Genomic DNA, 17,970 nt, shown 5'->3' with positions numbered 1-17,970 from the left:
AAATAACAGCATTTCATCCGCAGCTAGATCACCACCATGACCAGACTGAGGGGCTGTAGTTGAGCTAGATATCTGAGTTATGTTCCCAGTGTATTACCTGGTTACACACACAGCCAAATGCAAATCAATAAACAAATAATTGTGTTATTCTAAAAGTCTAAAAATATATATTTTAACCGTCATAGTAACAATCTTTTTGATGAAATACCTCCATTCTGTGAAGATATTGTAGGGTTTACTAATGGTTCTTTAACACATATATTTACATAATGGGTTTTTTATTAGTGATGTAATGTTGATATCATGACCAGGTGGGTATTGGCAACAATAAAATTACATTACTTTACTGTAAAAAAGTAAAACCAGGAACACAAAACGGTTATGCTATATTACAAAGTGACTGTATCCAAAATCTAAGACAATATTGATATATTATTAATATATTGCTAACACTCAAGTTAAGAGCTTGAATATGGATGGTTTTTGAGCTACTACTTTTTAAATACTGATAGGAACAACGTCCTCACTACTATCAAAAACAGAACAAGTGGAAAATAAATGTTGCATTATTAAACACTATGCCATAATAAGAAAGATGAAATTATACTTTTCTTGAAAATGTACATACAAGTTTTACAGATACAGTACATAGATATTAAATAGATGTACAAGGAGCACAACATATAGGAATCTAATGGAGAAACATTCATGCTGAAAACGGTTTGCTTTGAGGAACAGTGTTAATTTTACAACTTATTTTAAATAATTTCAAGTGAAGAAAATGTAAGAAAACAAGTCAAACTTATTTTTTTCTTGACCATTATTTATAATTTCCCAAAAAACACAAACATTGATCAATGAATAATCTATAAATAAGCCTTTTTTTGTACAACAACCATAAATAATACTGCCAGTGTAAAAAAAGAAAATGTTATTATAACAATACAGAAGGCTTCAATTTAAGACATCAACGTTACACAGAAATGCAACATTCTGATAAATACTGTTTCTATCATGTTTAGCTTCTGAACATTAAAAGGCTTAATCTGTGGAGTCCACAAATACCCAGGGTTCATTCCTGCTGTAACACCAACACAGGAAGTAGCTGAGATCTGTATATCTTTCTGAAGATGATTGCATTCTTGATAATACTAATTAAGCCACAGATGAACAACACTGACTCTGACTAACACTGACAGATGAAATATGAAACCAAACACATTCAGCTTCACTACATTTAAACAAAACTTAAACTCTCTATATATCGTTTCTTGTCAATTTAAATCAACTACTGATACTGTAAAAAGAAATCTCAGATCGGGCGCTCAAGTCACATCACATAATAACAACAGTCTGACGGCACATCTGTGATTCCCAGCCACATTTTAACACATTCATAATAATAAAAACAGTTGGCATTTTTTTGTCCATAAAACTAACACCAAGGCCATGTGTCTTTTTACAACTAGGCACAATAACGTGATGAAGCAGAAGAGGTGACGGAAAACTTTGATATTATTTGAGACTGGTTTAGATTTAAATAGTGAGAAAAACTAATCTGCTTTAAAATATACTAACAGTTGGCAAGCAGACACAGTAACACAATCATTTACAACTCTCAATCTGGTTCCTCTGAGCAGGATTTAAGATATATGATATTGTATAATTACAATCCAGATATGGCTACTCATAAACTATGCAGCTGTATGACTCATAACCTACGCAATCTCAGCTGACGGGGTTCATGTCTGATCTGTTTTCATGGATGTTGGATCTCTTCCTTCATTCAAGTTCAGACTATTAGTCCCAACAGAGAGTCATACACCGGTTTTGTAAAACACCTGTGTAAAGTAGTTTAAGAGGAAGTAAAGTAAACATTACCATCCCTTCCCCTCAGGAGTCTAAATCTGACTTTGTTAAACACTGTAGAAGCACAATATTGAGATGTTTCAAATGAAAAGTAATAATTGTTTATCAATGGTGAATAATTCCCTTACATTATATTTAAGACTTTATATCTCAAGCATTGTCGATAATTGTCTAAAGCCCGGTATTCAGCTGATACCGCATAGGATTTATGTTTTGGTTTAAAACTTGGTTTACATGGTGACTGTGATACCTGATGAGATTTAGGGTTTCTAAAGATGAGTGTCAGTGAACATGGTGTGCTCCTTTTTCCCAGATCTTAAGGCTTTGATGGCGTCCACAAACTCATCCTCCTCCACATACTGAAAGAAAACATTGGATCACAGTTAGGACTTGAATAATGTCATGGGTATCATCAGTTACAGAACGTACCGTAAGTGACAGAGAGCATAGAGCAAGTGACACCAGTTGTACCCTGTACTTTTTGACAATTCATTTATTTGAGTGTATATTGTGCACGATATACGGTAGTTATCTTCTAATGCTTACTTCTGCAATTATGCAAAAATCAGTTTGGTATTAAGAATATATTAGACTAAATGAATTCTGAAATGAGCTTTGCTGATTTTCTATTTATTTAAATAAAATCATTTTAACACACTTGCTCTCACCTGTGTAGCTGTATTTGTGTTATCTTAATAACTGTTTGTACATATGTTATCAAGTTATTCTGTATCTTTGACAGAAGATACATTTCCACTGGTTTTGCATGAATATACAAGGGTCAGGTAATGATTACAATTCTACTTGACCTTAGAGTAAATGCATCAACATGTAGTCCTACTTTGTAATTACTGTACTTTAATGGTAATGTTAACAAACTCATTTTACATGCAAATACTTCTGTGCTCACCAGTCCAGAGTCATGTCCCAGTGGGTTGTCCCAGCTTCCTTCCTCCATCATCAGTGACTTCCTGTCGATCAGCTGACTGACGCTGCGGTGCAAGGAATGCTGGGAGTAGGCCAGGTCTGTCTGGCTCGGGACCCTCAGGACAGACATGGGGCTGCCCACTATCTTCGTGTCTGTCAGACCCTAAAGAATATTGATTTTAAATCAGATGGTGATCTCAAAGACCATATTACAAATGGTATACATTATATTTTACTGCAACTCATTTTTTTATGCATAAAGAAGTTTTACATTTGATGAAGAAAAAAACAGATATACATTCACTGTCATGGATTACAGTTTTCCACCACCTGACTCTCCAAATATAATGTTCACGTTACTAATTAAGTGGAAACCAATGGCAGTTAGGTATAGGTATCCACAGTAGGACACACCAAAAGACTGCACAACATACAGTATCTTACCTTTATGATATTGCATGTAATTACACTCACACAAACACACACACATGCACAAACAAAACAGACATGCGTAGAAGGGCATCCACACAAATTCACAATCCCGTACCTCAGTGTAAACATTGAAGCTTTTAAGTACAACGTTGCTGATCTCAACACAGCCTGCTACAGTGTCAAACTGCAGGGGGACAATAAAATACACATTTAGGGTTTGGTCAGTAATTATAGAAAAATGTCTTACTGTGGGACGGTCAGGGAGGAACACAGAGCTGGAGAGATGCTTAGAGCACAACTCAGGACAGGACCCCTGAGAGAGGGAGAGGGGGGGGAGGAGAGAAGACGAGGATGGAGAAAGTAGAATAGGATGGAGGAAAGTCAGAGAAGGCAGGTATAGGAGAAAAAAAGAGACAGAAACAAATACAAAATAATTTAAAAGAGAACAAAGAGAAAAGTAAATGAATTAAAAAAATGCCTTATGTGGGTGGAACTTTAGTAAAGTAGTAGTAGTAAAAATAATACAGTAATTAATCAAACGTTGGATAAAGGTGGAGAATCTTGTTTGAGTAGCAGTGTTAGTACTAGTTATTGGTAATGAGTGATTTGAGAGCTAAAAAAGTTTGATCTCAACAATCGTAAGTATGTCAGATAAAATGTTCCTACTCCTGAAAAACATCTGTATAAACCGATGTCAGAGTTTGGTTTGTGTAAAAAGATTCCTCATCCCAGAACAGCTTGCTTGTTGTTTCAGCCCCCTCTGTTGGAACAAAGATTAGCAAAGAAAGGATTTCTATACCTAAATGTGTAAAATCTGCGTAAAGAGTTTTGAACTTAAATCGAAGAAGGCACTTGTGAAACATTACATTTACAGCTAATTACAGACTCAATACTGTGGGCAATCCTCACAGGAGCAATTTGGGGTGAAGTGTCTTGCCCAGGGAACGACATGCTGACTGCAGTGGGGTTTGAACCTGTGACCCCTTGAGCCGAACAACAACGCTCTATCCACTGCGCCACACGCCTCCCTAACAGTCCTGTTTCCACTTGAGTTTTATCTTCCCTAATGTTTCTCCTGCTTTTACTTTTTTCTAAACCTTACTACCTCTCCCTTCCTCTCTTCTGCCCCTTCAAACACCCTGTCATCGTTCACTGAGCGTCTGTTTCTCGTCTCTTATCGCTCACCGTGTACATCTCTCCTCCAGCCTTCCTGTTCTTCTGCAGCATGACCAGCGGGGGGCGCTCTCTGGCTGAGGGATTCTTCCTCAGGGCTCTAGAGACGATACAACCATTCACACCCTTTTGATGATATTTACCTTCAGATTCAACTTTCTGTTTTTACAAAGAGTTTGTTGTACTATGTTAATAAAATCTCAGATCTATGAATGACTGCCTTAATATGCCTTAAGCCTTTTACATGCTGCATTAAAGTACCTTTGTAGCAGGAGGCCGAGCAGCAGGGCGAGCAGAAACAGACCCAGCAGAGACAACAACAAGATGAACCACAGCTCAGAGTACACTGGTGCCGCTGACATGCTGATGCCTTCTTTACCGCTGTCTTCAGGCTCAACAGGACCTGCAGAGAGAAATGTATAAGTTGCTATTTAACTGCATGTGATTTGACAAGTTTGAAAAAAACATAATGCTATTAAAGTCTCAATTAATGGAAATTGGGGAAAATGCCATGAAAACAGATGGAAAGAGGGATTCATGAATTGCTCAGGAATATTCAGATTTGATTTTATACATTGACTGATTCCAGCAGTGTGTGTGTGTGTGTGTGTGTGCGTGCATGCGTGTGTGTGTGTGTGTGTGTGTGTGTGTGTGTGTGTGTGTGTGTGTGTGTGTGTGTGGTGTGTGTGTGTATGTGTGTGTCACCTAGGCCTGTGGCAGGGCTATATCTGATGGTGGGAGTACTGGCACTGCCACTGTCTGTGGTACACGTCACCTGAAATGACAGAGCTAAGAGCAGAGGGGAAGAAGGGTTACACATTACCTGCCTGAAAGACAATTAAATATTTATTTATTTTGCATTGAAGAATTACATACGTAGACTCAACAAAACAAAAAGTTAACAATCAATAACAACATATAACAATAATCGGCAATAACACATTATAGTTATGGCTCATGCAGAAATCAACCGGAGATTGATTAAAACAATATGTTATCCTTTAACAATAACCTAAATATTACATAAAGAATAGTAGGTGTTAAATTCTCCTGTTAAACAAAGTGAGACCTTATTTGTTCATTAATGTTTTTATTTTAAAATGATTGTTCTAATATATATTAAAATATGTTATTATTTAGCAGTCTAAGAAAACATCCTATTTCTTTTGGAGAACAACATTTTTTGTTTTCAGTAGAAATTGATATTTTCCCCCCAAAAGTTGTTGCTACCTGGTATAAACTTGTAAGTTCTTATATACCGAACGTGCGGTATGTGTAATCTCACTTTTTTGCGAGATGCGTGGAACATGGAGATAGCTGTAGAAGCCGGTGTAGACCCTCAGCTGGCTCTCGGTCACACTGAACTCCTTCAGGTACCCGTTCAGGGAGAAGGACTCGGTCCAGTCCAGACAGATGACTGTCAGGTTGCTGCCCACCGAGAAGGGAGACACATACTGGGGGGCTGGATGGAGAGAGGGAGAGATACAGAGGGTACACAGCAGAACAATTAGACGTGTTTTATATTTCTTATTTTAACTGGCAGTGTTGAGGGATTGAAAAAGGTGTTACCTTCGCTGAGTGTGGTAACAGTCGTCCAGTTGGAGGCAGTGCTGCCCATTTTATTGAAGCAGGCAGCTCTCAGCTGATAGGTGGAGTACGGCTGGAGACCTGCACAGAATAATCCAGTTGCTCATTAATACGCTACACACAACAAAGACAGACATTACCTTATCATGCGTCACTCGGTACTGGAGATTCTGAACTCTAATACTTGTTAGTTCAGATCTTTAGAATTGTATCACTGTGGTTATTATTTCTCCCACTTATTATAGTTTTCTAGTTTTGTTACTGATGAAAAAGTTATTTTCATTTGACATCTTTGTACATTTGAAAAATATCTAGGCTTTACCTGTCACATTGTAGGTCCGCCTTTTCCCAAAGAAACTGATTTCTATTGGTCCTTCAGCACAAGGGAGGGGTACAGGCTGGAGGGGCTGCGGGCAAGGTGATCTGAGATGTAGCTCACAGCTGGCAAATAGAGAGAAAGTGAGTAACAGTGAGAGTTATGGTATGTGTGTTACTGTTCGTGGAGTCTGTGTAAACCATTGTGCAAACAGTTTTTAACAAAAAGAAAATACACTGAACGATGCGAGCTTGTGATTTTTCCGACTCACCTCTCAATGACTCCATTAGGGGCCAGAGGCTCGTCCCACTCCAGCTGAACAGAGCGGGTCGTCAGGGTGACGGGGCGGGGGGGAGGCTGGTGGGGGGGCAGCCAGGGTCTGCAGCTCGCTCAGAAGACCCTGGCTACAGCACTGCCAAGGGATCAAAACAGGGATACAACATCCACAGTTACATATTGTGTGCTTTGTTTTTCTTTATAAATCATGCCTGGATACTTAACTTCTAAACTCCAAAATACTATATATTTTTTCTGTGTATCTGTCAGTGTATCAAGTGTACTGTGCTATTTTGTAACTAGTAGACTAGATTAGCAGCAGACTGAATCTGCAGATGTTATGTCGGAATCCAAATACCTTTAGTTGTCCCACAGAGGGGAAAGCAAGTAAAGAGCCAAAGATAGCTTAGTATTAATTAAGAAGCATGCACAACAATATTAAAGACAAAAGAAGAAATGACACAATTTACAACTGACTATGTACACACATTAGTTCCATTACCTGATAACAGGTGCAGGCCTCTACTCCTACCCAGTACTGGGTGTAGGGACGTAAACCATGGAGTGTCTGCTGATGGGATGTCCCTTCTGAAAGCTTAATGAAGAGGAAAGTGCGAGGGTGAGATATGTTTAAGTTTTGGGAGGTCAGATCATATCAAAGCACATTTTGGATGGAAAGAGAGGGGGAAGAGGGAATAAGTGTGAGTGACACAGAAAAGGGGTTTGTAGGAATCCAGTAAGGAAACTGATTTCAAACAAGTGTGTAATGAAATGCTTTACCAGAGTGTGGTTGTTGTGGTTCACTGAGAACACTCGGTAAAGGCTAACAATCCCGTTGGGTCGTGCTGGAGGTCGGATGTTCACTACTGCTGAGGTCGCTGAAACACGAAGGAAAATAGGTGGGCCTACACCCTCAGGTGGGGCAGGTCCTGTTCTCCCATTGGCCCACGGACTGGCAGACCGACCGGCCGAATTCACCGCCCACACCTGTGTGAACACGCATACATTTGATGCCAACAATAGAAAGAACATCTGAGACAAAATGAGAACCTGACATATACTTTTTCTCCCAGCATTGGACTTTTAGATGCTTTTTATTAACTCTCAATGATGAAAGCTTCCCTTAATTACCCAGTATCCACCAGACCACCAAAAGAAAATAAGTAAATTCATCGGGCCATCGATCAAAACTACCATCAGCAGTGAGAGCAACACCTTTTCAACATGCAACGCAACACGAACATATCTGCATGACAATTACTTTTCACCTTCATCAAGGAGTCACACACACACACACACACACACACACACACACACACACACACACACACACACACACATCTTATTTGTGTGCCTGTGTTGGGTATAATTAGAGGGTGTACACAGCACAGGGTCAGGCAGGGTGGAGATTTGCATGTGTAAGTCATCTGTAGCCTGTCAGAAGTAGTGCAGAAGGCAGATGGATGAGTCTGAGCTTTTCTGTTGAAAGTGTGTGTCTCTGTGTGTGTGTGTGATGTGTTGGTCGCTGTGACGGCGAGTTTTGTCCGTGCACGCCTGTGCATGCAAGTGTGTTAAGAGTGGAATTAACCTCAATAATAGTCAATTAGTCTGTGATCAATCAGACTGATTGATCTAAGTGACAGCACAGATGGACTGAGATGGGAGAGGAGGAAAGAAGAATGGAAGATGGAGAGACTTGGAACAGGGAGGAAGAGGACAGGAGGAAGGGTGGACAGGGCACAAAGAGAGGAGGCAGGAGACATTTTTAGCTTTTCCGTTTTATACTTTTGTGGATACTGCTTGAGTTCTGGAGTCAAGTTTTTTCTCCGTATTTGTAGCAGGGGCCTTATTGTGTGCAGATATGTGATTGCAGCTTTTATAGTCACTTGATAAAATTACTTCACAAAAACAACATTTTAGTGTCTAATCTATTAAACTGAAAAGGGACATCTGCCCTTGAACGCTTATTTGGGGTATTGTTTTTGTGTGTTGACTAGTTTCATCTGGACAAACTGGCCTCGACTCGCCCACTGGCCCATGAAACTGTCTTCTGCTTTTAAAGGGGATGAGAGTGGCTGATGTGATTGTCCATTGTTGTGGCCCGCACTAACTCCACCAGCTCAGACTGCATGTTTACTGCTAATAATGTATTCATCCTGTTCTGCTGTCTTTTTTTTAACTTTTAACCTGCTGCACCTTGTTTGTGTGAAACTCTGTAATAAATGAAGTAATGTAATAGTATCTGCATGTACTTGCAAATAAGTAAACTGAGATTTGATTTCTTCCCTATGTTATGTAATTATGCTAACAATGTGTTATTGTAGCTTTTATGGTTAGATTGTTACCTTGTGATTAAGTACTAAAGCTGTTATTGTTATCACATTTGTAGAACGGTATACCTTTAGAAATGATATAACATGCCAGGTTAGAAAGCCTAAAGAAAAAATACATTACCACTAAATGAAAGAAAAATACATCTACTACACGTCATTTCAAATGGGACTTGACTTGTTGCTTCAAACTGTTTCAGTAGCATTTACTACCTGGCATCACATCAAAATCTAACTGCAGCAATGAAATATTTCTACCCAGCAACAACCATGTTCTTCCCCTGGTAGCAACACATTTAAATCCCCAACATGACGCAAGGCTTTTGGGCTTGATTAAGAAGTTTGTGCCACATAGACAGAACAGAGAAAAAAAGTTTAAAAATAAAGTCAGCCCAGATCATCTTGCCCTTGATCCAGCGCTAAAAGGTAGAACTCATCTCTCCGTCCCTATATCATCTACAGACTTTTTACGGCTTTCTTTCGTCTCTTGTCCTCTCTCCTCCTATTGGGCCGGGTTTTGGCTTATTGGACACAAAATAAAAATACAACCCGTTAGCTGCCATGGCAGCAAATGAGCCACCATGGCAACAAACGACTTCAGGAAGCTACCAGCAAGTATTAAAGCATTTTTATTGGATGGTTTGACTGCGGACTCGATTTGAGCACTCCGATTGGCCGTCGACGCTCCTTGGCGGGTGCATCTACTTGGGGTGAAGGGGCTAAGTTGTGTGAAAGTGGGCAGTAATTAAAACCAAGCATAAAGCTGTCAATAGGAGCTTATGACCCAGTGTAATTAGCCTAATATGATTTCTCTCTCTGCACTGTGGTGTGCTAAACTGAACTGACTTATCGTCCTTGTGTACGTCTGAAACATAGACAGAGAGGAAGAGAGCCAGATAGGTACACAGAGAGATTAACAGCTAAACAAAAATAAAACCAGGCAGAAAAGATAGACGTACCAACAGGTGGCTAGTTTAGAAGAAATGTTGATAGAGAGAGAAAGTATAACTTACTGCTTAGAAATAGAGAGATAAATGATATAATATGAATAGCCAACAAGTTATATTGTTTCTTCGCTTCACCGTCTCTAACACACACACTCACATGTGTTTACGTGCACACACAGAGTAATACTGTGTACATGTGTGTTCACACTTATACAACCACCTTGTCCACGCACCCCAATCCCCCATTGACAAATCCTCAGGGGACGTGTAGCGGTCACCATTAAAAGGTCTTTCCAATACAAGCTCTGTTACCAAGGGGGCTAACAGTTAATTCGATTGGCTGGCTGGTAATCAGGAAGTGGGGTGCTCTGAGGGCCCAGTGATTAATGGTGCTGTTGCCCGCCCGTCATCTCCCAAAGCTCCTCCTCCCTCCCTCCTCCTGTCATAAATTAGGACCCTCGTAAATAAAGACGGCACCACAATCAGGCAAACTCAATCAATTACACAGGTTCTCTGGCCTCAGCTCGTACGTCTGACAGGCAGGAATGCTAATGTTATTGTTGCTTCCAAAGGGCTAGCCTGTCAATTAGCGTAGCAACGCACAGCACAACAGCATGAATATGGACCACACCATTTAACACCTGTCTGATTACATGGTGTTTGTGTTCCTGTGTGTCGGCTTGTATGGTAAGGATAGACTTTATTAGTTGAGGTTTGTATGGGATCTGTGTGTGTGTGTGTCGGGACTTTTGGAAACATTTAATTTAGAAAACAGGCCTCATCGTCTGATGCGTCATTCACATCAGATCTCAACTACAAATGAGTTACTCCACATTAACCTTGTAAATCACAATACAACTTTTCACTCTGTTCCTACAGTCACTGCAGAGGACAATAACTTTTCATATTTATGTATATGCAGAACACGTGTGCTTGTGTTTGTTTTTTCATATCATTTTGTGTTTCACAACAGATTTTGAATTTATTGAATTAGTATTTTCTTGAAAAAATACTGTTCCATTATACAGTCCCATTATGTCTGTAAATTGAAACACACGCTCAAATCTTTGATGATTTTTTTCTCAAACAAATTCACATATAACAACCTCAGGTATGCATCAGAGTTTGATACTAGACTATTTTTAGTAATATCATAAGGAACAATTCCACTTCCCCTCAGATCTTGATAAATATTATTTCAAAATGAATATTTCACAGTCTACTGTATATTTTCAACTTTTTAATGCTGTTTTAATTCTATTTTGAGATGTTTAATTTCTAGTATTGTTTATTTCTACTCTTTAATTTCTACTTATGTGCAATGCCTTCTTTTGTTTCTTATTTTTCAAACATTTCCCAATTTGGGATCAATAAAGTACCTCTTATCCTTATCTTATTGTTTCAATACATTACAGTTTACCAGGAATAACCAGTTGGAATTTGCTGTAATTCTTATTATCAACAAAAACACAAACATAAATGCACAGAGCATTGTACCTGATACTGATATACAGTATATGGCTGGAGTGCTTCATCTCTGCAGGTGGTAGAGGCGTTCCAGTAGACAAGTGTCGCTGCTTCACGTCCCAGGGTATCAGTGGTATGGTCTAGTTTGCGGTACACCTCGTAGTGAAGGACTCTACCATTAGGCTGAGCTGGAGGGGACCAGGTGAGTAGAAAGGTGGTCTGCAGGCCTGTGTGTGCGTCAGGCTGGAGGTCTAACAGTGGCGCTGTTTGTCCAGCAGGGGGAGCCTCCAGAGTGAGTACAGAGGACCAGTCACTGGCGGAGCAGCCGAGCGCTGTGCAAGCCTCCACCCTCACCTCATACCTACACAGGCACATGTTTTGAAATGTTAGAATTATTTTGTTGTGAAATATTGAATTAGATGCTTAAAAAACATCAACATCTTGGCAATCAAAGACAGTGGTACTGGTGTACTGATCTAAGTAGGACCTAAATACTGAAAACATGAAGAATAAGAGCTCAGCAAGTGAAGCAACTGTTCATTCAAAATCACTCTATTGACAGCATGTTTGAGATAATGTCTTTCTCAAACGAATATCTATTTAACCCGCATTACTCGGTAATTAATTTGGAAAAAACGTTTTTTTTGGAGAGAAAATAATTGAGATGAAGGAGAGGAGTGAGGGGGAGAAAAAGAGAGGGAAGGTGATGAAGATGAGTTGAATGGATAGAAGGTCATCAGAGAGGGGGAGCGATCTATAGATGATAAGGTTGATGAGCTTTTATTATCTGAATCTTATCACCACATACACACTCTCACACATACACAACCACACTGACACACAGGTATAGAAACGCCCACACTTACACATGCATACGCACCCTTACACAAACAGACATACGCGCATATACTATATTTTTTTGTTTATACTGAACTGTCACATGTTGGGTGCATGACTACTGCTTAAAGGGTGACTCACTTTTATTGACCAAAGTCTCTCTCTAATTCCTACTTTGTAAGATCACAACAATGTCCTTTTGACAGCCTGTTTGAGAGGTTGTTTTTCAACAAGATATTTGCATTTAGCTAAGTGCATTAGTATTCTAATTTATTGCACAGGCTTCAGAAATACAGCATTTGACTTATTTATTAATTATTATTAAGTATTCAAGGGTCAACACTGCGGTAAGAACCCCACAGTGATGTTCATCTTTTATACTTTACCTAAGATTATTTTTCATTTGAAGGCATGTTGTATAAATATTTAAACATACTGGTTTGGGGCTTTTTTCCGTCTTTCTCCTATTTAGTGAATGATTTTAGGAAATGTAAGGTTATTATTGATTAAAATAATAATCCAATGAACAGAGCTCTGCTATTTACTGTTCAAAGAGTCAACCAAAATGTTTTGTTTTTTGCTACCAATAGATGGCACTATGTTCCCTTGCTTCTCATATTTTCTTCATTTCAGTTTTTATAACACAAGGGGATAGGAAATAGCTTTAAAATATTGTATCTTGGCTCTATGTATTAACCAAAAAAAACGTACACATTGTTTTGTCTTATATATGTGCCATATATCAAATGTATAAACTGCTGCATAAAAACCTAAATGTAAACAGTGGTGGAGATCTGTTGTGAGTGACCTGTGGTAAGGAGCCAGCCCATGCAGAGTGGTGTGTCGAGCAGAGAAGTCCTCGTCCTCTGGAGTGAACACAGTGCTGGAGCTCCTGAGATGGACTGGATCTCTCTGATGCACGGTGTAACTCAAAATGTCTCCATTGGGACGGGCCGGAGTACTCCACACTACCCGCAACTGGAAACAACATAAACACTTCTTAACATCGATATAAAGACAGTAGGGGGATAAATCTCAGCATTAGTGATGACATGATCCAGCTGTTACTTATATGGACTGAAGAGATGGATGACTACCTGGCTTGGTCCCAGAGGTGTCAGTGTGGGCAGACCGACCCCAGAAGGAGCTGACGGGGGAGTCTTTGCTGAGGCTGCCGCGCTGCTCGCTGCACCTTTACTGTTGTTGGCCCTCACAACGTAGCTGTATTCAACGCTTGGCAGAAGTGTAAAGTCGTGGTAGTGGGTCTCTGTGCCAACATAGATAACTTCACCATCTCTGCGGAGTTCATATCCCGTGATGATGCCATTAGGGTGCTCTGGTTGTCTCCAGCTAACCTCCACTGACTCTGGACCAGTGACCTTAAAGGGAAGTTGAAAGGTCACGTTAAACAGAGCTATCAGTAGTGTAAGAACAATTAAAACTCCACAAATCTCCCCACAATTTTGTACTTGTTTTATAGATGATTCAATAATCAGTGCTTATGAGGTTTGGCACATTTGTACAAGAGGCTAAGTTATATTGACTTTGGATGATTGATATTTCAAAGTCGAATTTTCTTGATTCTTTCTGGACTATAATGAAAATATTTAGGTACTGCATAGGTTTTAATTGAATGTCTAAAGTAAGCAAACACACCTTAAGAGTCGGGGGAATTAAGCCAGTGGGAGGAGCCTCCCCGGTCACAACTGATTTTCGGTCGCTGCTGGTGCACCCACCGCTGGTACAAGCTGAAAGGACCAGATGATATGACGTGTGTGGCTGCAGATCAGACAACACTTTATGTAGGTTTCTCCCACGATACGTTTCCTGGTTGTTCAGTTTCAGCACATATTCAGTGACCTCTCCATTCTGTGTCAGTGGTTTACTCCAGGAAATGTTCAAACTGTTGGATGTGATGCTGTCCACTGCGGGAGCTTCAACTGTCGCAGGTGGAGCCTGCAGAGTTGTGATGTTTGTGTGAGGACTGTTGATGCATCCTTCAGACGTGCAGGCTATAATGGAGTAGCTGTAGAAATTAATAGAATAGAATCAAAGTTTAATCATTGTTTGAAAAAGTTACAAGTTTGTTCATGGTTGTTATTTCCATAAGCAAGCTTTAGGTTAGTTAATTTGAGAAACACAATGGTATGAGTAAAAGCAAGCAGTACCTATATGTTGAAAATGGCAGGAGGTCTTCGTCGGTGTAGCTGAGCACAGTAGGGTCAAAACTAAAGGAGAAGCTGACATTGTTTCTCTGAATCCTGTAGGACTGAAGTATCCCATTGGGCTCCAAAGGGGGAGACCAGGCAACCAACACCTTACTGGGTTGGCCTTGGAGGTGACTCACTGTCGGGGGAGCCAGACCTCGAGGGGAAGCCTGTTTGGTTGTCACGGTTACCCAGGGGCTGCGGGTGTGTCCGGCAGGGTTGTGAGTCTGGACGCTGAACTCGTACCGTGTCCAGGGACGCAGACCAGTCACTGTATACGAGAAGCTGTCAGCATGTTGTGGGGATGATTCTCTGAACAGCACCTGTTAGAGAAAGCCGGGGATGATTAAGGTTATGTGGTACAAACACAATATTGATTTAAAAACTCTCATTCATATGGATATTGGTGGCACCTCGTTATTCTTTCAGTGTAAAGAGAAATAGTAAATGTTACCATGAACTGTCTTTAATTGAACCTACCTTTCCTTTGTCAACATCGTCTTCATTACTTCTTTCCCTGCCAAATTCCTCCAGACTTCTCCCAATTAAAGAATACTCTCCGATTGGCCCGTTGGTCTGAGAGGGAGGGCCCCAGGTAAGGGACACACGGTCTGGGCCCACCAAGAGAGGCCTGGGAGGGGGCTGGGAAGCAGGTGGAGCTGCTGCGGTGGTGACATGCTGGGGAGGGGAGCGTGTGCAGCCTGATAAGGTGCAAGCTTCAAGAGTCAAAGTATACGTGGTCCATGGCTCCAAACGGCGAAACAGGAAGTTGCGTGATAAGCCGCTGAATTCCAAGTTCCCCTCACTGTACAAGTTGTACATCTGGAAAGGGAGCATGGGAAAGCAGTGGAGGGGAAATAAAAGTATGCAGTCAGTGGGAGAGAAGGAGAGGAACAGAAGTTATATTATGACAAAGTGGAAACAGAGGAGGGACAAAGATGCCAAGCAGATAGAGGGAAAAAGACATCAGAGAAGAACAGAAAAATAGTCTTTCTGTTATATGGTAGCGGCACAGATGCAGGCCTATTGCTGTGAGTGTAGTGTGTATTAGAATATATGTAAAGTGTGTGCTTATATAGCTCAATCACATGGGTCAATGTTGTGTCTTGTACGTTTGTAACCTTAGTGATTATAATCAACTCGCTAGCTTTTGTATGTGTGTCTATGTATAATATTGGTATATATTGGATGTTTCTTCTTGTGACACTGAGGAGCACCTTGCATCACGTGATCTGCTCAATTCTGTGTTTACACTCGTGTACGTGTTCTGTGTCTTTGTACTGTGTTTTGGAGGTACCGTGATAATTCCATTTGGAGCACGTGGCTGATCCCAGCTCAGCAGTAAGGCCCTGCCCTGCTCTCTCTGCTCCACCGTGAAGTTAGCCAGGCCAGCAGGAGAAGCCTCCAGAGTCCTGATGGAGACCCAGGGACTGGACACGCTACCTGAAGGGTTACACATATGTTCTTTGCTCAATGAATGTTTCAATGGTCGGAGCTGATATTATTCATTCTTGATTAGGGGTGACATACCAGAATTGAGGATATTTAAAATATGAAACATTGATAAAATGGTAATAATACACTTATAGTAATAATAACTCAGTGCTTCTCAAATGATCTCTTCTTCTTTCCGTTCTCGCTTTGCCTCCCTCTCCAAATGACCGACACACAAATGAATGCAATTAATTAATTTGCCAAAAAAAAAGACAAAAAGCACAACAAACAACCAACATTTAACGCTTTTTTAAATGTTCTGTAGATGTTGCAATCATTTTGTTATTGTGGATAATCCTGTAGTGAAAATCTGATATTGTGACAGCCTTATTTTTGATATTTTAAATGAGTTATTGACCATCTTCAACTTACCTGCGTCGTTCACAGCTTCCACTCGTAGACTATACTGAGTGTACGGTTCAAGACCATAGACTGTTACTTCTAAGACTGAACCCTGAAAAGGAAAGAGAGACAACGGTGTCATACGATGTGATATATGACATTATATATATAGAGACAAAATGAAATATAAGAAAATTAGAATGAGAAAAATGTAGGAGATTAGGATTTGATGCAGATAGTTATAGGGCAAAGAGATATAAGAGAGAAAAGAGTGAAGAAAAAGGAACGATTTGGCACGAGTTGAAAGGAGAAAGAAAACAGAGCGGCGATTGAAAGGGACACAGCAAAGTGAGGAGCATGCCACAGCAAGAGAAGAGAGCGAGTTAGTTACACAAACAAATCCTGCATGAATAAAAACCAGTGCATCACTCATTAAAATGGGGAATGAAAAGGAACACTGAAACAATGGCGAGCTAAGATGACCTGACATGGGATTTGTGATATCAACATTTCACCATACAGGCTCTGCCGTGGTAAAGTAAGTACACACCAGAGAAGTGGCAGAGACAGAGAGACTGGCAGGCAGACGGCCGTCCCTCATGGGTGAATTCAAAGCTTCCAGATTGAGTGTTTATGTCACACATGCACCCTTTCATATCACACACACACACACACAACACACACAGACACACACACACACACACACACACACACACACACACACACACACACACACACACACACACACACACACACACACACACACACACACACACACACACACACACACACACACACACACACACACACACACGGAGTGGGTCTGCCAGTAGCTTTAGGCAGTGGGACCCAGCCCAACACCCTGGCAGACACAGGGGCAGTGTGTTTGTGTAAGTGTGTGTGTGTGTTTGTGTGTCTGTGTGTGTTATACAGTGGGAACACCATTTACTAATTGATAAGAGACACACTGTTGTTTGAAAAGGCCCTGGTGTGCAATGACATGGTAGTGAGGGAGCACTAGTCTCCGGGACTGCCTGTTTGTTTGTTTATGACTGTGAGCTCTAAAGCAGCTATGAGACTGATGTTTATGTGTGTGTGTATGTGTGTGTGTGTGGGTGTGTGTTTTTGTTTGTGTGTGAACATACTTCTGTGCTTGTACAACATAGCAGGCTATATTTTTTTCATGGGTTGAGTTTGCAGTTTTGAAAAGCTTGTCTATTCAGGACTGTATTTCACATAAGCAAGCATATGTAAAGAGATTAACTGGTAACCAACTTCAATGCAACGGCAAGAGGATCAAAAAGGCTCCAATAGAAACTGAATCAAATGAAAACCCTGACAAATCACCGTAGCGTGGCACGAAGGATGAACTGTCTGAACATCAACAGAAAGCATGTATTCACTGTTTTCATGTCTGGGAGCCAACGTGTTTTTCATCCACAGTAAAATAGGATTAATAAGCCCCTAGACACGAGCTAAATCCTCCTGCAAATCAGAGCACTTCTCAGTAAAAGAGGGAGGGAGGGAGGGACGCAAAGAGAGAGACACAGGGATGGAGAGATTGAAAGGGAAAGGGGCGGTGGTAGTGAGAAATTAGGGCAGAAAGAAATAGAGGAAAGATCGGAATAAAATTAAGTATACATAAGTAAGGCGATGTAGGACAGAGAATAGGAAAAGAGGGATATAAAAGGGAACAAGGTGAGAAAGTTAAAGAATAGACAGAAGGTTGGGGGTGTGAGAAAGAGTAAGGCAGAGAGAGATTGAGT

The 17,970-nt window shown here is 40.5% G+C and overlaps 2 protein-coding genes across 2 annotated transcripts in view; both read right to left on the bottom strand.

The window, feature by feature from the left end:
- Positions 1–876: 876 nt before the first annotated feature.
- Positions 877–6,415, bottom strand: LOC104966902 (usherin-like). Its single transcript, XM_010796244.1, has 9 exons — positions 6,311–6,415; positions 5,971–6,069; positions 5,687–5,863; positions 5,107–5,190; positions 4,663–4,804; positions 4,414–4,501; positions 3,476–3,541; positions 2,780–2,959; positions 877–2,228 (listed from the first exon to the last, which is right to left on the bottom strand). Exons 2-9 carry the CDS (start codon positions 6,017–6,019, stop codon positions 2,139–2,141), a joined length of 876 nt encoding a protein of 291 aa, XP_010794546.1. The 5' UTR covers positions 6,020–6,069; positions 6,311–6,415; the 3' UTR covers positions 877–2,138.
- The window catches only part of LOC104967281 (usherin-like), a 72,830-nt gene continuing 61,199 nt past the window's right edge, over positions 6,340–17,970 (bottom strand). The window contains exons 16-27 of the mRNA XM_010796696.1: positions 16,235–16,316; positions 15,666–15,811; positions 14,849–15,190; positions 14,330–14,691; positions 14,022–14,187; positions 13,259–13,540; positions 12,970–13,139; positions 11,355–11,685; positions 7,361–7,567; positions 7,083–7,175; positions 6,576–6,716; positions 6,340–6,429 (exon numbers count right to left, since the gene is read on the bottom strand). Of these exons, the coding sequence (XP_010794998.1) occupies positions 6,591–6,716; positions 7,083–7,175; positions 7,361–7,567; positions 11,355–11,685; positions 12,970–13,139; positions 13,259–13,540; positions 14,022–14,187; positions 14,330–14,691; positions 14,849–15,190; positions 15,666–15,811; positions 16,235–16,316 (2,307 nt within the window). The 3' untranslated portion in view covers positions 6,340–6,429; positions 6,576–6,590. The remainder of the gene's footprint in view (positions 6,430–6,575; positions 6,717–7,082; positions 7,176–7,360; positions 7,568–11,354; positions 11,686–12,969; positions 13,140–13,258; positions 13,541–14,021; positions 14,188–14,329; positions 14,692–14,848; positions 15,191–15,665; positions 15,812–16,234; positions 16,317–17,970) is intronic.

This window comes from Notothenia coriiceps, unplaced genomic scaffold (genome assembly GCF_000735185.1).
Source record: "Notothenia coriiceps isolate Sejong01 unplaced genomic scaffold, NC01 NC01_scaffold00037250, whole genome shotgun sequence".
NCBI lineage: Eukaryota > Metazoa > Chordata > Actinopteri > Perciformes > Nototheniidae > Notothenia > Notothenia coriiceps.
Note: the sequence above shows the minus strand (reverse complement) of the source record. Positions and strands in the feature narration are given on the sequence as shown.